Below are 20,272 nucleotides of genomic sequence, written 5' to 3' on the forward strand. Positions count from 1 at the left end.
TATTATTGTGCTACCAAAATACAGCTAATCTAATGGACAGAGCACCAAGTGCAAAGTGGGAAATCTAGTTTGACTTTAAAGTTTTCCCTCTGGTGCCATGTAAGCTTGTGCAAGTCATTTCCTTTTGCTAGGCTCTCCATTTTCATTCGTAGAATCACTACTATGAGCACTTCCCTCCTTTGAAGAAACAAATGTCATGACGGCTAAAAAGAGGTTCACTTTCACAAAGCTCAACTACTGCTTTCCTGTGTACGTTTATAGGCACACTTTTTTTTTTCTCCAAGACCTCTTACTATCACGTTTTTTAATATGAAGTAATTAATTTATCTTCCATTAATAAATTAATAAACGTACAATTAATTCTTATGAAGAATTTATGAGGAAATAGACACAACTATATGGTTTTCAATCTAGTTATGTCTGCTCTAAAATCTCTATAAGAATATCTGCTGTGGTATTAATATCCCCAAACATCTGTATAACCAGTAACAGTAAAACAGAACTGCCTTACTGAGGTAACATCTATGAGGTAGCTCGTTGGTCCCGTAATGATGGCAGGTTCACTCCAGCTGACATTAATACTGTGAGGAGATGTAGCTAAAACTGTCACATTTTCTGGAGGACCATCTGGAGCTGTAGAAAAAACTGTGTATGTGAATCATGGCCAAAGAAGTGCACAAAAAATAACACAGTAATTTTAATGGCCAGTAGAGATTTGAAAATGAAGCTTTTTCACATATTTAAGATTGCTTAAATAACTATAATTTACATTGCTTAAATAACTATAACTTTTTCCTTTTTTTTCATATGTAAGGCACACCATGTGATTTAGAAATACATCTTTCATTGCAACCACTAAAATTTTTCTAGGGTATGGACTACCTACGACTTCATCTTAAATTGAGATTATAGGGTCATTTAATTACAAGTTCTTTATAAGTATTTCACATGACACAAGTAAAATATATGCAAATATTTATACAAATAGACAATCATAATATATTTGTTTATGTCAAATGAATAATTCAAAGAACAAGAAATTGTGAAAAGACATCATATTCTGCATGCTAGAAAAAATTTCCAGTAGTATTGGAAAGTACAAGCAGAAATAATTTTTTACATTTCCTTTCAATTTATTCTTAACATGTTGAGAAACTACTGAAAACCCAAACAAAAGAAGTGGTAAGAATTGAAAGAGGGCAAGAATGTTCACATTAAGAAATGGGATTTCCCTAAAATTTCCATTTGTCAGGATGATATGTGAATTAAGCTAGTTATTTCTTAGTCATGAATAAGAAATTAATGAAATCATAATAACAACGTAGCAATTCTCAGTAAGCGGTATTATTTTTTCATAATAACCTTTTAAATTTCAGGAACATAAAATTTGGTATAGAATGACAACTGATTCATAGATAATTACAAAACTTGGCTCCAGGGTGCCTTGTTTTTGGATCTACTACAAAAAAAAGACAACTGTGGTAAGTATCACTGAACAGCCTGTTATAAAACAACAACATATTTGTACATATTTCCAGAACTTGGCTTTATGGTGCCTTTTCAATCTACCACAAAAATATACATATCAGTTAACAACATATTATAAAAAAAATACTGAAGTGATCATACCTATGCTAATCAGAAGATGCAGGCTCTTTTCTCAAACAAGATTAACATATGAATATGCAGTTTGCCATTATAATCATTAGGTAAGAGGGCTAAATGAGGAAAAAAATTTGGAGGGCATGCAAGACTACTTAGTTCTCCCGAAAGAACACAGAGTAGGAAAAGAACATGAAAAGAAGTATGTAACTGTTGCAATTATGTGTGAAAGATTAATGAGGAAAATAATAACATTTTGCACTATGGAGTTGAAAATTTGGCACCATTGTTGCAGAATAAAACAGAAGTATTTGGGATTAGGTAAGGCGCTATAGTGAGTTTAGGGTGTTGGATATAGGAATTAGATTCCTGTGCTGGGATTAGCAGGAGTTTATAAGACTTTATAGGCAGGATCAAATTCAACCATTGGAAGCAGTCCCCAAAAATACTGAATAGTATGGAGCAACTGAATGAAGAGTGTAACTAAATGAGCTGTGAGTGCACATGAGGGATGGTAAAAGAGGAGAGTGTTCAGAGAAGGCTAGCTGTCAACTGCGGAGGTACAACAGATAAAACAAAATACAAAGGCAAGCAAGTTCCCTGAAAATGAAAATAAGCACACATTTTATTTTTCAGGTAATGCATGTCAGGCTTGTTGCTAAACAGTGTCTTTCAGTAACTATGGCAGTGATATCTATTAACTTTATCGCAAAATGAAATTTCTGAAAAACAGTATAAAATTATTTATATATAGCTTCTTGAGCCTTAGTTTTCAAACCAACCAATTTTCCAAAGACAATTTTCCATTGCTTTTTTATAGAACTAATGGAATATTTAGTCTCTCAGTATTTTTTCAAAAGCCACTCTGCAGTGATGGTGGGGAATAATTTTAAAGCATAATCTAATCTACAAATTATCCAATCTGCAGTTACTTACTTGGTTAATTTCCATATGTAGTTTATACTTGATGCATTTTTAGATATTTGCAAGAAAATTCTGATTGTATGCTATATTTAAGATACTTATCTAAAGTACGTGTAAGCATTAATACCTGGTTTATTTTCATAATGAAAAGTAAAATATCAGACATTAACCAAGTCATACTGAAATGTAGGAATATTTTCTGAAATAACATGTACAGTTGGGGAGAAAATTACAAAATGAAAGGTATCTGACGTGTCTCATGTCTTACAAAAAACATCTTTTTAAAAACTGTGTTTGATTCAGTGGATAACTGCTGCTTTCTGATTTAGGTTTGTTTGTGAAATGAATCTGGTCAATATGAAGCCATGATATCACTACCCCCTTTCTCTTATAAATCACAGCAATTTACTCTGGAGAAATGACCTAGTCTTATTCTCTCATTCCCCCATAATCCAATCACTTCCTCTCATAAGCACTTTTCTCCTGGTTTTCACAATAATGCATTTTCTGTAACTAATAACCATCATTTCCTGATTATCATGCTTCTATCCTTGCACAGGAATGTGGGTCTTATGGAGGTCAGGGTCATCTTTGCCATCCATCTGTGTCCTGATGCTAAGGCAGCAGTTAAGTGTGTTAGTTTGAAGATAAGTCTGGATAGCCCATCATTTAGCATAATCCTCAAAAATAAGACTGAATACTCCAGTCTTCTAAAAAAATTCATGCTTGCCAGTTTGGTTAGGATCAGCTCTGTTTTTCCTTTTTCCCAAAATAATTGTGTCCTTCAGTTTTTTAATTTTTAATCATCTAAGTAATTTTTACATAATTTTAAACAGTTATGTCTTATATTCGTCCATAATTATTCCAATGTTTACTTTTGAGGAAATGTAACAAAGAAAAAGAACTTCTCTCAGGCAAGGCTTTCTAGAAGAAAGAACACATAACAAGACATGAAATCTCAGTACTTTTTATCACAGAGATGTATTTCTTTAATAGTACCAGGCAACTGGGTATCAGCAGGGATTGGGAAAAAAGGTGCTGAAAAGAGAAGCATAACCCTCTGCCCCATGCTTCTATGTCCTAGCCTTCATGGGACATTCGAGCATCTGGGATTTTCCTTTATACCTCAGTATATCCTGGTATTAGGGGATTTGGCAGTTTACCAAAAAGCATTGTATTGTGTAACTATACGAGATCCAAAATGAGGTCAGTGATCTCACTGTCATTCATTTTCCATCTAACACTGACCCTCCACAATTATTTTTCTCTCATAAAACCTAAGTTCGGCCAATGCTATTCTTCTTATAAATGTAAGAGTAAAACTGGGGGTAAGTGCAGGTGTGAGGGAACAAATTTTCCATAGCTATGGAAAACATTTCTTGCGCTTTCCCTTACTGTGAAACAACACTGTGATCTTCTGTGCTGGTAACTATATAAATCTAAGTTATGACGAACATATTTAATCTTGAAGAATAGATTTGGCTCTTGGGTAATCAATCAGCTAAGTAATAATGGTGCCATCACACTACTTTATGAGACAGTAAGACAATTCCTGTGAGGATAATCTGCAAGACAGAAGGTTGAATAGTTTATCTGTGTGATGTGAGAACTGGACTGTACTAACAATCCACAATATTTTCAACAGAGTAACTCTATAACCACTATCAGTACAGAACACCGCCATTATTTTTTGTTTGAAACTTGCAAATGAGATAAAGAATCATGAAAAGAATTCCTATAGCCTTACATTTGTCTTCATAATGACCAACTGAAATAAACAGCTAAGATCTTCACCTTATTCACTGGATGGTCAGAATTATTAGTTATTTCTGCTTTAGCACAACAATCAAATCCTCAGAACTTGTAAAAATTATTTAGGATGTCTTTTACGTAATTTTTGCTGCCGTTGAAGTTTCTTCTCTTTATATTCTGGGAAATGAGTCTAACAGTTTTCAGCTTAAATGCTGTAACCTCCTGAATACAGTACATTAATATTTTTTTTAGGCTTGAGAGAAACACAAATTTCTGAGAACACAATGAATTGTGAAGAAAAAATTCTTTAACTATTATTTCACAATGAAGGTAACTTTAACTCTGGTAGAAGCAATGTCTTACAGAGGCACTTCTTGAAAATCAAGTGAAATGGTGCCTAGCTTCTGCTCTCAAATGTGCAAACACAGCTCCCATTGATTTTATGGGCTAAGTACTCAGGGTATTTTACATAGCAGCTAAGCACTCCTAAGCCCTAACAGACCATGTATATATTGGCTGTGTATCAGCAGGCTAATCCAGAGGATGCTTGGCCCTGTCCATGAGGGAAAGGAGAGGGAGATCAACACCTGTTTTCTGCATACACTTTGCAAGGCTGCCCAGTGTGCCAGACCTGTTTGGTGCATTCTGAATTTCTCTTTCCTCCTACAGGCTGTACCCTTTGCAAAAGAAAGAGGGGAACTGAGGGGGGGTTTTAACAGTAATTCTAAAAACTAGGCTTTGAAAACTATGAGGTATCTAGAAACCTGCCCTTGCTAATGATCAACCACTGCTCAGCGAGGCTCCCAGCACTGAAGCACAAAGGAGCTGCCAGCTGGCTTCCCAGCTGTGTCATGTCACCTTCCTCTTTTTTTCCTCCTCAGCTGATTGCTACTACCCCAGGAAAAAGACCAGTGCCCAGCTATGACATTTGGAATAGTGCCCATGCTTCCTTGACTCCACAACAGTGTGTTTTATAGGCAGCTTATCTCCTGATGTGTCACCAATTTAGCTCACAGGAGACTCGTTGCTGCCTACTTCCATCGCCACAGATACAGGTCAGCAGCCCCAGACACTTAGGCTTGAAGAACTGCTGGAACTTTTTAAACTTCTACCCCACCACTTTTAAACTATCTAACAGAACACACAGAGGACCTACTGCTGAGAATGACACTGAACTGGCATGGAAAGGGCTTGTGCAGTCTATCGAGATGTTTATACTTTTAGCTACCATTTTTTCAGTGGGACTGGATAGGAAACTAGTTCTCTCTTAAGCCAAATTATCACTGTCCAGAGAGGAAATCATAAGAAGTTCCTAACTTTATGCAATTATATGTGTTTTCATTATCTGCTTCTCCATCCAGTTTAAATCCTTAACTATTCTAAACTCCAACAATTTTTCGAAAATAAGTATTTGCATATGTCAGCAGCTGAGTTCTATCAAATTAATAGTAAGAAATCTCCCCAGAGCTGGTGGCTCAAGAGTTGCACAACTTCTGTTATCTATTTTCTGCTCCATCTGGGTTTGTTGTTTTATTTTCCTTCTCCTTCATTTAAAATGTTGCATTGATTTGCAGGCAGAGCTTCCCCATAAGAGTCACTGGACAAAGAAAGTAAGTGTACACGAGAATGACTCTGCAGCTGATTCCAGCACTTCTCAATCCAAACGAGTGCTTCTGTGCTTTATTAAAAAATCAGGCTGTTGTAATGTTTACTATCACAGTGTCCAAAGCCCCCTGCGTTCACATCACATGATTATAAAAACACGAGTGGGACAAGGTAAGTATCTGGACTGTTGACTAGTCCTTGGTACACAGCTGTTTAAGTACTTGGTAGTTCTATTATTATTACTTTGTAAGGGGAAATGACTGAAAGAGCTGTGATTAGGTAAGGAAACTCATGGTGATTCTCAGTTGTTCTACAGAGGCTATAGGCCAGATCTCAGATATTCTCTATCCTAGGATGGCTGCAAACTGGTAGGGAAGGTCATATATCCCCATGACAACTGCCTAAATAATTTATGTTTCATGTCCCCTTCTCTCAAATATTTGGTGGTGACTTATTTATGACAACTACTTCTTCTCTTACTTGGAAACTTAAATCCTCAGCTGAGGCATGAGAGTTCTAATATGTGTCATGGCAATCCTGTGCATGTTACATGGCTACTCTGATTAGTAAACTCTGTAGGTGGATATGGAATTGGAAAGAAATCTTAATTCCTCTGAAACTATTGCTTAAATTCTATTGCGAAGAACATACAACAGAATTTCAGGAAAGTTTTACAATGCTAATAGACTTTCAGTCAAAGAATTGAAGAACAACTTTTTAAATTGACACACCCAACACGTGAAATTGCATTGAAAAATGGCATATCAACCCAAACTAGCAAAAATTCAGACTTCCCAAGTCTACACGTGTAGTATGGCTGAGGATTAAAAATGTTGTTGGGTAAGCGGTAAATATAAAAGAGTATACAAAAGACACTGAAATATCAAGCAGTGTTAAGTATGTATACCTACTGCACGATTTATATAATATAAATATATATAACATAAGTCCAGAGTTGCAATAAATCCTTATTGACTTCACCAGTATTTTAGGTCTATGAAGAAATAACTTCTACCAAGTGTTCTTGCTTATTTAGATGAACATCGCATTGTTACAGCATTATAAGACATAGCAGACATCCTTACTTACAGCCAGGAAGGGTTTGTGTTGAAATCCAAGGTGAAGAACTGCCATAACCAACATTCGTACTGGCAGCTACTGCAAATCTGTACCATCTGTATTTTTTCAGTCCATACACTGTGTCTTCTATCCAGCCATCCATGACATTTTCATATAAATACTGATGCATCTCATATTCAATACATTCCATAGCTTCCCAGTCACTGCAGTGGATGGATTGTAGCTGTGTGGTAATCTTGTAGTTTTGAAAGTAGCCAAGAATAGATTTTGGTGATCTCCAATGCAAGGTCACACTTGTTGATTGCACATTGGAAAAAACAATATCCCTGGGAGCACTAGGAACTGAAGGTTAAAACACTTGTAAGATACCTTAATTTGAATGAAAAGTGATTGCTACTATAATACTTTTATCCAGTGTTGAAAAATTATTTTAATAAGCATGTCTAAAGACCAAGAGTCAACTTCATGTGTTTAATAAACAATAATTCCAATGGCATAAATCACACTGTACGTATTTAGGTGTCATACATTTACTGTTGTTTTTGAAACAAAGAAAAATTCTTTCGGGCATGGCATGTAGGACCAGCTTTGAGAGGTGTGACATTTCTATTGCTACTTTTGGGGCTAAGTCTCAGCTAAGGGAGGAAATATTAGGCAAAGTTATTTTTCGCCTACCCATAGCATCTTTTACTGTGGGTTATAACTGAAATTCTTTACCTCTAATTTAGAAATACTAATTTGTCTCCCTCTCTCTTGGTAGTATATGAAATCCTCACACAACACATCAAGGTAAATTTCGTAAGTCTCCTGTTTCACCTTCTGAATGAAAAGTATTAACAATGTGACATGTTTGTCTGGCATTATAGAAGTGCTTTACAAGAATGCTAAGAGAAAGAGCTGAATAACAGATAAAAAAGAAACTTCCCATAAACTTTGATTCCATTTATTTATATACAGGCTATATTCATGTCCATGAGAGAGAAGCAGCGCATATATGTACATAGATAGACACATACGCACGTTTACCCTGTCTATATTGAGTCAGTAGTGTACTCCCAGCTTTCACAAACTAGATGCAACATATGGTTTTGTGCTATATCACATAGTCATAGAGAAAGCTAACATCTCTAAGACTCTGTAAGATAATACTAATACTCTGTACGGAAAAACTGTGCCGAGAAATCAGCTCAGAAATCATTGTGTGCACTTAGCTTTAAAGAGTGCTTTAGAGTCTTCGGGGGAAGAGGTATCGTTGGTAAAAGAAAAACACGTGATACATCCTCAAACTGAAACTGAAGAAGTCCCAAGGCTTACATAAAGACGAAAAGGATCCCAGACCAACATCACTGGGGAAGAACAGAGAAAACACTCCTTTTTCTTTTCTTTCAACCTTATGGAAATATCTGATCTTTGCTTTTGTCTGCAACAATTTGTTTATTAAAATCATCACAATATAAGAAGCTGAAACTTCTCCATTAAATATGGATATTTAACAAGAAATGTAAATTCTGAGTCAGACAAAGCTGTGTTGATGAAAAGGTTAAGAATTTAAAATCCCTTCAAATGAGCCCAAAGCAGGTGGAGTCTGCAGGAGAGGGAGTAGGCAGAGAACCATGTGCCTTCCCTGTTCTTCCATTCAGCTCTCATGCACAAGTATACAATACCCCAGCATGCAACAGCCTCTTAGGTTCCCACCTTGCTACACACTAACCAGACACAGAAGAAGAGCAAACTATATTAAAAAAAAAAGTCTTTGCTATAGACAACTTCCATCATTTTACGCCATGCTATCAAAATTAAAGTTGTGTTGCTCTGTTGTTATTAACATGTAGATAATTACAGAAAGTAGTAAAAAACCTCAAAACATGCAGTACCATTCTTCCTTGCTCAGATCTGTATATGTAATCCTCAGTCCTTTCACTTTTGAAAAAATTAAGCACTGCAATATTTTCGTAAAAACTCTATAAACTGCATTAGCTATCTGTGTAAATTACAAGAAATGGCCTAGTTTGACTATTAGTTTCTGGAAAATAAAAGCAGAGAAATGCCAAATGATTAGTAGAAAACACCTGTGTTTTTCCTTTATAAATCCTCTACTCTACTGTAGTGTAAGCTATTAATACCTGTTAAGATACTGCAAAAATATAAATTCCTGCACACTCAAATATGATAATGATAAAATGTGGGATAGAATAGAAGACTGACTGTTGGGCTATATTCCAATACAGAAACTGGGGTTTGCCATAAAGCAGATAGTAATTGGGTGCTTGGAGAGTGTCAATAGGAAGGTGGAAATATATACCTTCATTTGCTCAAATGTGCAGCTGGTTTAGCCCTGGCTGGCACAACTGCAGTCTCTGCACCTAAAACGAGGCAGGTTAAAGAGGATAGTCACAGATATAGAAAGAGCAGTGCCCATGGTCTAGACACAATGGTGGCCTTTCCTTCTTAAGGAGAGTACCTTGTTCCCTCAGTTTCAACACAGATAATGACATCAAAAATAACTGAGAGTTAGCAATTTTGCAATAAAGAAGGAAAAGAGACTTGGGTTTCATAGAACTAGAAATTATATCAGGCAAAATGGTGGTGGCTCTGATTTGTGCACTCTCCCACAGACAAACAAAATTCTAATGAATCCAGCCTCCATATGCTTTCCTTGTATTTGGAAAAGAGAGAAACTCACTGAAAGTGGGGGAAAGAATGGACAGTGGAGAAATTATGTTTCTATCTGTCCTTTTACCCACTGACTACTGAGGGAGCCCATACACACTATCTTCACAAGGCTGAAGATAATGTCTATGATTATCCCAGTAAGCAGCACTACATGAAAACCACCATTTTAAAAGATAAACTTGCAGGTATCCTGATAGCAGACAATCAGACAAGCATTTCATCTTTTACACAAAAGCTTTGATAGCTATTTTATGTTGTCATTTTTCCAGTTTATGAAGACCTATATAAAAAAAATATTTTGAACCCACAAAATCAAGGGTCAGTCAGCAGAATTCACAGTAAAATTTTCTGTCAGTGCCTAGACAGACCTTTAAAATGGAATCAGAGCCTTAAATGTTAGTCAGTTTAAGATCAAGCTAATTTTGTCTCCTTCCTTATGTAGACAAATCAAACATAAATGTAACCACTCATTAGAACAAATAAAAAGATGTGATCTGAATCTGGAGCAGATCAAAGAGCTTTGATCCTAGGGCCACAGTGAAGAGCAGTGACACCCAGTGGCACAGTATCTCTTGAACTTGATGATTGTGTTCAGACAATTTCAAGACAGCTATGCTATTGGGTTACAGATACAAAAAGGATTACAATTACTCTAGCATGGAGAATCAGATTTCCATTCCTCAAGAATGACTAAAATTCCCCCAACTTTTCTGTCCACAGATGGTACTGATTTGAACAAACCATTCCATGCTTCCTAGAGTAATCATGCAGCTTGTCTAAATTTTCTAAGCGTGACTTAACTATGATAAAGTGATCACAGTTCACACTAAAAATTATGGAAGGCAGAAACTGCATCTTTTTCAATTATTTTTTCAGGTTTCATTGGAACTGCATAAAGATTATCTATTCTTATACACTGGCACCTTGACATTTACCTACTGGGAACTTTATTATTAATCCAAATTTCCAGAAAGGTGTACTGAAAGAAAAGGCATGAAAAAGGTTGTGAGTGTGGCATTGTAAGGCACTAATTGCTGAGGACTGTGCTCTGATTAGCTAGTGGGAATTCTTATCCTAATCCCAAGTTTGAATTTCCCAAGAATCATACATAAGATCCCTTAAGTCTCATCACATATCTCACAGTCTTTTCCTATTGTATTATGTTGCATTTGCTATAATTCAGCTATGTCTGGGAGTAGGGAGTTTTTCTGAGTCTGAAACATTTGGTGCAATGTACTCCATCTAATTTTCCATTTAATAACTTCTAATTCAGCTTCTGAGGGCCAGCTGGGGAGCTGGCAGAGAGGCTAGCCTTGAAATGCTAGTGAATTCAGTTTCTGGAGTGGAAGAGGAACAAGGTATTTTCAGGTTCATCTACTATGGTTCATAAGATGCCTAAATTTCAATGAAAAATAACTGAAGTCAGATCCACATGTGATTTTAAGCTCCTAAAACCTATTTACATGCCTGAACTCTCGCTGAAGTTGACAGAAGGCTAAACACCTAAATACAAGTTACTTTGGCAGATCTTGACCCTATGCTTGTCTAGCTGCAATGCTAATCAAAGCTGGTGGAGTGCTCTGAGATCAAGTTTTTATTTGAGAACCTAAATGGAAGGAAATTCTTAGTAGAAAAAGCACTAGCACAGTGCAAAGACTCATATCAAGTTGAAATTGGCCAGTGGAACTGGTTTAAACTAACAAAAACATTTAGTAGAAAAAACCTTATTCACAATGCAAAGATAACCTAAGGGCAGCAAAGGACACACACAAATCTACTGGGAAAAGCGAGGTTATGGCTTTCTGTGAAGACTTTTGTGGAAAGCAACAACTACAGCTGCACGGGCCGTGAACAGAAGACAGTAATATGATATGGCATAGTTCCTAACGAAGTTAATAAAAAAAAGTCTGCCTACAGAACAGCTGCTTGTAGCTGGAGTTTGGATTAAAAGAACTGCGGCAGCCTAGAAATCTGTTGGGTGGTATTAAGAGCCTCAATAGGAGGAAAGTGAAGAACAAAGTAGAACTGACAGCAGTGGGCACACACCAAAAAAAGTCTTCAGAAAATAGAATAAGTGAAAAGAATATAAATATTCTGTATTGATTATCTCTATTAAATTTTGAAAGCTTAGTTACACAAATGAGTTCCATGGGTTAAGATGATAACCTAATATTAATCTAGTATAGACAGCTAAATATTAATCTAGTATAGACAGCTAACTGCAGGGGTACCCATTATGATATAAAGTCCTGCTCAGTATGAAAAGGTACATCATAAATAGGACCCAAATTATTTTGCTAACATAAAAATATAAAAAACTGTAGACTATTTTTCCCATGACTTGGGACTGGCATTATCGGACATGCTTTAAAGGAAATTGCACAGTTGAGAACACATCTTAAAAGAGCCTCTCTGGACCATGTTTCTCAGTCCTTACCACATATGAAAACTCAGGCTCCAACTGTGGGATCTAAGTACTGAGGAATCAAATCCTGCAAATCTAGAGAGAAATGCACTCCTTTAAGCTAAAAAGAGAAGTACTGAAAAGCTGTCCGTACTCAAGTCTTAAATGTTCAGCTTTCCATTAAACTAAAACACTCTCTGCTTTTCAGTATACATTATGTTTGACCTGTAAGTGCTATCCATGTCAGCTTTGTACATATATGTCAGTACCATTTCTTATATATCAATGCAGAGTTGACGCAGTCTCTACAAAAAAGAAAAAAATTCCTTTATCCTATACTATATTAATAATCTATTTTTCTCAACCTCCTTATAAAAATAATACCAATACAATTTCACTGGCCAATGAAATCAACCAACTTATCACTGCATTTTTCTAGTGAGGATTTGCTATCAACATCAGAGCCATTAAGTTAAATTTGGACCAAACAACTAATCAGAAAATGTAAAAAATCCACATTACATAAAGAAAATTACATCTAGGAAAAAAACCACTTATCTTGGAAAGAAGCGTTTGAAAGATTCTTATTCCTGATTCACTCTACAATTTTTGGATGATTTTACTTTAATACGATTTGGAAATGTGAACTTGTGTCATGGACTGAACATGTGAAACACACAGCTCTTACGTGTATTAATGACAGGGGACACCAAAGCTCTGCCATTTCCAATACAGTGGCTCTGCAGCAGGCTGATTTCTCAGGATAACCAGGCCAACACACTGCACTGCACATCTTCCTTGCAGCCCTAAGAGCCACTCGAGGCTTTGGGTTTAAATATTCTTCCAGTACATCACGGTCATCTGTTGTTTTCTTCACTACTTAATGAGGAAAATCATGTAACTCCAACTCTGACCTGTCATGAACTGCCAGATTCTGAGAAAAAGATTTATGGTGAAGGAAATAGCATTTCCTTGGATATGAAGGAGGCTTTAAACTCTTGTGGTATTTTATGCTTCTCGAAGGTCTTGATTTAAAAAGCCCACATTTTCCAAAGGGAACCTCCATACTGGAGATACAAATCCATAATCTTTAAAATGTTCCTTGTGCAGAGAGTAAAGCCATTTTGTGCACATGCAACAAAAGATGATGTTAATTTGTCACCTCCACGCCAAAAGACCAGAGAAACCTTCCCATCACCAATTCCCTTAGGCACTACTTTATTCACAAGGCATATTTCTGTGTACAGCTACAAGTTAGTAATGGCCAGGAAAATGAAGCCCAGATTAAGTTTAAAAATGCTTCTTGGACAAATTTCTAGCCATACTTCTTTTAAATGTACGATATGAATGAATCTCTATTTAGCAGAAAACAAATGGTAAGGACTGTCACCAGAGTACAATGGGGGCCTCAACCTCTTCTAAGGTTGTGTTCAGGTATAGTATTAAGTATGACTAGCAGTAAGGGGGAGAAGTGGGGGAATTACTCTGTGTGTCTTAATACCACAATCAATATGAATAATATCCTCAGAAAACAATGAAAAGTCTATAAAGAAAAATCTAAATTAAAAAAATTTAAAACAGAAGCAGTTTTCTTTCTATTATTTATGCAATTAAAAAGCAAGCAGCTTTTTAATTGTTCTATTTTTATTGTAAACTAAATGACTGTTACACTCTTCCCAGATTTGTGAGTTAGCTGAATATTCACAGCTTTAGTGTGCCTTTTAGAGAAGTTTCCTACTATTTTATGGCTCTCTCGCACTTCTAAAAATTCACTCAACCTTAATGAAATTTCATTTTAGTATGTGAATTATCTTGAAAATAATCCAAGGATAGCTATTCAGTCATAAAATCCTAACTCACTTATGCATGTGTATGTACACTATATTGTCTTTCATATCTTTTATAATGTATTTAATCACAAACTAATACTACCACTACAAAGCTGATGGCTTTTATAACATACTGCAGCCTGGCAGTATGTTATAAAAGCAGAAGTGGTTTACCATGACAGTGGAGCTAGATTAGACACAAAACACTACTAATCTCCTCATAAATTTAAGCTTCGTGATTCATGTTTAATTGTACCCAGATATGAAAAAATTTACCTCAAAAAAAGACAAATAATCTTGCCAAGAATTTAAAGGTCAAATGCTATGCAGTGAGACACTGAGCCAAATTCGATTTCACTTTATGTCAGAAATAAATGCATTGTCAGTGACTCAGTTCTGGCTACATATTCTGTGACTAATCTTAGACCACCATAAATAAGAAGCTGACAACAGCTATTAAACTGTTTCCATTCCCATCCATGAATCTCCGGTTCCTAGTATCCAGTCACTACAAAACAATTCATGCAAACACACAGCTAAGGAAATGTCCTAGTAATAACTAGTTGGTTGTAATTATGACTAAGCAACAACAAAGCAAGAAAGGGACTGTGCAGTGTATATGGCAAAAAGTACATGTGTTGTACTATAAATCCTTCACTTAGGAAAACTCCCAGTGATAAGACACATGAAACAAATGTTGCTACAAAATAAAGACTGGTTTGGTTATTTTCCCTGCTACAACTCTTTATAACATGGACCACGAGACACTACTAGTCTCTCCCTCAAGCCCAGGCTTAATCTACAGCTTTCTCAGTCTTTCCTCAAGGACTACTTAAAAGATAACCCCAAATTTCTCAGAAATCCCAACAATTAACTTTCTCAGGTGTCAGGCTTCTTTAACACTACGGGAAGACTTTCCCCCATCTTCCAAGATGTGAAGCACCTGGGAAGCCTCCTGTTCTTCTCTGTTACCAGAGGGTAACATCCTACCTATACAACTATCTCCCAGTCTGAACTCCATCCCCAGGTTCAGTCTTGCTCTAGATCTGATGGTTGGCTGTTCAGCAGCCAGGGTGTAAAAGAAAGCTTTGAGAGTTCTGACTGCTTTTGAACAGTGTCCGGAAATGCAGGAGCACACACATCCACATCAAGCATAGCAGCTAAGCTCACTACATTATTTCCAGCCAACACTGTAAAATGTTATGTATGCTCATGTCTAACACTTAAACAATGCCTTTATCTTTTCAAAACTGGATTTTGAGCCCTACTGATGAGCAGAAGTTTCTGAGCAAACAAGATGACCCAGGCAGAAGTCTTAAATTACCAAGGTTCTGGAAAGAAAGGGACCAGGAGGAATCACAAACTGGCAGCATTTCTAGGCAAGCAGTTGATGAGGAAGCCAATTTAGAAAATTTTCATCAGAAATGAGTAGGAATATGCCACATCATAGTTCAAATAAGAGACATGGCCAGGCTTTAGTGGGATAGACTGCATCATGAAGAGGGGCAATCATCAAAGTACAACCCTGGCTATTTTCACAATGTTGGCCAAAATCTGCCAGCAAGTGGACACCCTGCTTGTCCTCATTTGGAGCTCATCCATTTGATCTGGAACCAAAGCAGCAGTAGTTCAGCTGACAGCACAGACATGGTCTAGATTCATTCAGACATGCACATCCATAAGTCTAATTTTAAGAATTGTGGAAATCAAAGCTCATAATGGGGCACCGAGGCTTTGTAGACAGGAGGGATCCAATGGACGTGCATGCTACTCAGGAATCTAGAAACAGGAATTCTAAGAGTAGGGCTAAGTCTGATCTCCTCCAAGTTCAATGTCTGACTCAAGTCTGCACAGCAGAGCTGCTCCCCGCCACTTGTCCTCCTGAACCAAAACCTTGTTGCTGACACAGATTCTTGTGTTTATTATTTGACAGATCTGAGAAAACTCACTCTTTCAGTTAAAGTATATATGGAAATGGGTGCTGCAACTCATCTTTTAAGTTATTGAATAACTTAGTAATAAAGTATTGCAAAAGCTAGGTTTGGTTTCTAAGTCTCGAGGGGTAAAGTTGTGGTCCTTTATCCCACCCCTGTGTTTCCTAATTATCCAGCTGTTCTGAAATAGAGACCTCCTCAACTCCATTGCATAATTTGATATCACTTAAGAAAGCACCAAAAAAGGAGCTAAATGCAGTAATTGCTCCTGTAATTTAGCAGAAAAGTAAAATCTTTTCTGAATCTTTCTTGCTGAAAATAATTTTTTAATTTTTATATTAAACTATAACCAAAAAAGAAAAAAACCCCAATAAATAGTCCCAAGAGTAGAAATCATCCCTGACTGAAGAAAAGGCCTGAAACAGGCCTTGGCTTCCTGGATTGATATTTGAACTCCTCTCCACTTTCAGTTTAGAAGGTAGGTACATAGCTGTTCACACAGAATTAACAGTGTATTTTGCACAGAATATCATCTCCATGTTTCATATGTCAAGTGAAAACACAGCCAAGATTAGGTGAAGTGTGAAGTGTGTGTGTGGAGAGAGAAAGGAAGGCAGATTTTGGGTAAAAATTTTTCACTTCAATGCCAGAAAACCTGTCTACATTTCTCTTTGGATTTAGCTCATAATTTTCTTTCTTGTTTAAAAAAATCCTATCCATCAAAAGTTATGAGAAAGTCTGCTTGTAGAAGTTAAATTCTTCTCAATTTCCTGAATTCTGAACAGCTTTATTATCAATGAATTCACACCACTGTCAGCTAGTAAAAAAAACCAACAAAAATTTCACTCCCAAAAATATTTTCAGACTTACAGTCTCCAATATCCTAAATACACTAGGAATAAGGCAGATACTATAAGAAAAAAAATAATAGTTGATCATAAATCAATAAAATAACTATTCAAACTCAGACAGAAAAATGTGTTCTCTCTGTGTTTTTTAAAATGGCAATTTATTCTCATCACTAGGCAGGTTCTAAAACAGGACAAAGAGGAAGCCCTGTTTCTCTCCATTCACTATTAGCAAGAAATTTAAACAACAGAATGATTTAACTGCCTGTATTGAAGCAGGCTTTTTATGCCTGCTTGTTTCATAGTCATCATTTAAATTAAATAAAAAAATTAACTTGAATAATTTTAGTTACCTTTTTCTGGAAGGGTGCTGGCATTGCATATCTGTTCTTCACCATCACCAGCAGATGTTGCAGCTTTTATTTTAATTTCATAAGTAATATTGGAAATCAGATTTCTAAAAGTATGCAGTGTATCATAAGATGAAAAATTTGTAGAATTTCCTTCAACAGTTATGATGTAATGTGTAATTACACCGTTGGCTGAAGCAGGAGGGTCCCACTGCAATAGGATTGATTGCCAACTCGTTGCAATACAATGGAAGTTCTGTACAGCATCTGGCACTTAAAAGATGCACATGCACCAAAGATTAACATGCATACACAATTAAAATTGTAGTCACAGAACAATATCACTAGAGAAGCAAACCCTATGTTCATAGCAAGAGTCAAACACTACAGTTTCAGACAAATTAATAAAAGAAACACATTAAAGGAACAAAAATATGTCTTCATCCTCATTAGATTGTTCATTTCCAACTACTATAAATGTGACCAATGTTAGTCCTTGAGACAGAAGAGGCCATCTATCTGGCTTTTTCCTAGTTGTGTGCTTCAGTTTTGTTTTCCCGACAAAACTTTTGCTTGTATTTTCACCATAATTTTTTAAACACAGTGTTTATAACATACATAATATACATACTCCATATACCTACTCCATATACATAGCAACCGCATCAACAGCAGAAATTCCTTATTTATCTGTTTCCGTATTTATTTCTTTCAGGCACTATATTGCACTTCTCTGTACATAAGTCACTGGGCAGGTTTCAGAGCTTTCATATGCATCATTTTATCTTACTGTTCCCCATCTATTTGCTGGTTCCAGCAGAAGAAAATTTTTAAATGCTCATAAAAAATTAATGAAGGTAGAAAATATAATAATCATGTTGAAAATAGAGCAATTACTTATGAACAATTGGTTAAAGAAAACTGAAAAAAGTACCACAAGTATGGAATGTCAGTGATGAAATGAAACAACTGACAGATGACCATGGTTCTTGAGTAGGACCACCTTCAGCAGCACGGGTCCAATAGCCAAACTGAACCAGCTTAGTGATGGTCCAGATTTCTGATGGTGTTGTAACTCTTGGGTACAATAAACAGCATAACTTTTTCCGAGAACCTCTCACTGGAAGCATGATCTTAGCAAACCTGTAGTCATTATATGGGATCTTTTGATATTTTGTCTGCTCCCTTTGCTAATGGTGTAAAGGAACCTGGGAGCCCCCTAACCCATGCTAGTCCCCTGGCACTGACAACCCTTACAGAGTCTAGGGGTTGCTCTGACCTGGCAAAGGAGCTACAGTTTTGCATGATGGCCCATTTCACAAACCCACAGGCTCTCTTTAGTGAAAGTTAGGTATTTCACTTTTAGTGGCTAGCTTCCATCCTAAAATAAATTATAAAAAAAAAAAAAAGTAAAAAATTTCTATTTGTCTAATACAATTTCCAGTTCGTTTGCCAATCTTTTGTCCAGCTGCTTTTGATACTGCTAATGTTTCAGTTATTTTCATAGGGATATGAATTACTGCTTTGATCTGCAAAGACTGATACCTATCTAATTTTCCTCCCTTTATCTGTGTTGCTATTAAAAGATTTATAGTAGCCATATAAGCCTCTCATTTCAGATGAGGACATTTTTAATTCTACACTTCCGAAATCAAACTTCAAACCCAGTCTACAACAGGAATGTGAATCGGTGCTACACAGGCAAGAGACAGTGAGATAGTGTTAGGTTGTGTTTTCTTTGGAGAGATGAGGAAGACTTTTGTTCAGCCATACAAGGAAAATAAATATATTTAAACAGAATTTCAGCTTAGAAAAAGTCACATCTAACCTGATTCCATCGTTGTAAATTGGACAGCATTGCTGAACTGATTGCCATTCCCAAGCTTGGTAAATGCAGAGACACTGATAAAATAGGGGCTGTATGGTTCTAACCCAACAAGGTTTGCCTCATGGTTTGAACCTGAAATGTTCTTAAGGAAGAAAAAATTATTAGTACACAATTAATCTCTAGAAACATTGCGGGCTTCACCTTGAACCTACTGAAATGAACAGAGGATTTACAGCCATAGTTTTGCCTCTTCCACTCTGAGTAGCTTTCAGTCAAATACTGAAAACCCTTTCCAGTTTCGCATCAATCCCTCTTACCTTCTACTTCCTTACTACACCTCTGCAGTGGAAGAGATAGCTTCTAATTTCTTTTACTTTACCTTAACTAGATACATAGATTGATGAAGACTTTTTTTATTAAAAAAAAGCTAAAACCTACCACTCAATTCCTTGGACCTGTTTATGCAAGGCATGTTTGAACCTGAACATTTATATAGCAGCTATTTCAGTTACAATTTACTCAGTTATTCTTATTCTGCATTTTTTTTTAAGTGAAGACCTCTGAACAGTTTTATTATTTTATAAGATGACTAGGAATTACTGTCTTTTTGAATCTTGAAAGTCCATAGATATTAAATAGCTAAACAAAGGTAGCCACAAGGCAAGTAACTACTGTCATTTTCTAACATCAAGCTTACACTAAAATACAAATTAAGATTAATAAATCTCACCATTAGTGAAACATCAGAAGCTCAAAGCAAGTTAACATCAAACAATTTTTTTCTGTTTAATTTGAAAAGTTGAATTACAGGTATGGTGGGAAGGGAATTAAACTGTCTTAGCAAATAGGAATTTATAGGAACTTCATAAATCTAGGAGCATGATATTTAAAATATTTGCCATATCATTTTTCCTAAAGCATGAAAAAATATTTTTAAAAATTATACACTCAATTAAAAACATACCCAAAAAAATAGTTTTTCAGTGTTGTTCTGATAAATCTTAAAATTATATCTCATAATAACACCATTTGACTGGGGACTTGGATCCCATTTTAGCCACACAGAATCTGCGGTGTAGTTGATAATGGTCAAGTTCTGGGGTGGAGCTAATGGCACTGGAAAAGAGAAATGCTATTGAGTTCCAAATCACAAATAATCCAGACAAAACAAAACACTTTGCACATGCAGAGAACATAGGTACTTTTGTTTACATTTGTATCTAAACTCAAGCTAACAGTGCTTCATTGTTATTTCAATCTTTCTTCTTCTTCTTTGACATGAAACAAATTCCATTAATCCAGAATACATGTTTAGTCAGCAAGGGATCTTCTTAGAGATCTAACAAAACTATTAATCACTTAAACATCCCTACTGTCAGAACTAAGACATTTAACAAAAGCCATATTACATATATAACTGGAATGAGGTATACTTTGCTTTCT

At 36.0% G+C, this 20,272-nt stretch overlaps 1 protein-coding gene across 1 annotated transcript in view; it reads right to left on the bottom strand.

Moving 5' to 3' along the window:
• The window catches only part of PTPRQ (protein tyrosine phosphatase receptor type Q), a 124,509-nt gene that overhangs the window by 40,951 nt on the left and 63,286 nt on the right, over positions 1-20,272 (bottom strand). Inside the window, exons 39-43 of the mRNA XM_042017676.1 lie at positions 19,794-19,945; positions 18,830-18,971; positions 17,005-17,274; positions 6,973-7,305; positions 512-633 (exon numbers count right to left, since the gene is read on the bottom strand). Coding sequence (XP_041873610.1) covers positions 512-633; positions 6,973-7,305; positions 17,005-17,274; positions 18,830-18,971; positions 19,794-19,945 — 1,019 coding nt within the window. The remainder of the gene's footprint in view (positions 1-511; positions 634-6,972; positions 7,306-17,004; positions 17,275-18,829; positions 18,972-19,793; positions 19,946-20,272) is intronic.

This window comes from Corvus kubaryi, unplaced genomic scaffold (genome assembly GCF_017639235.1).
Source record: "Corvus kubaryi isolate FWS band 111438036 unplaced genomic scaffold, C.kubaryi_AGA036_p1.0 137, whole genome shotgun sequence".
Taxonomy (NCBI): Eukaryota; Metazoa; Chordata; class Aves; order Passeriformes; family Corvidae; genus Corvus; species Corvus kubaryi.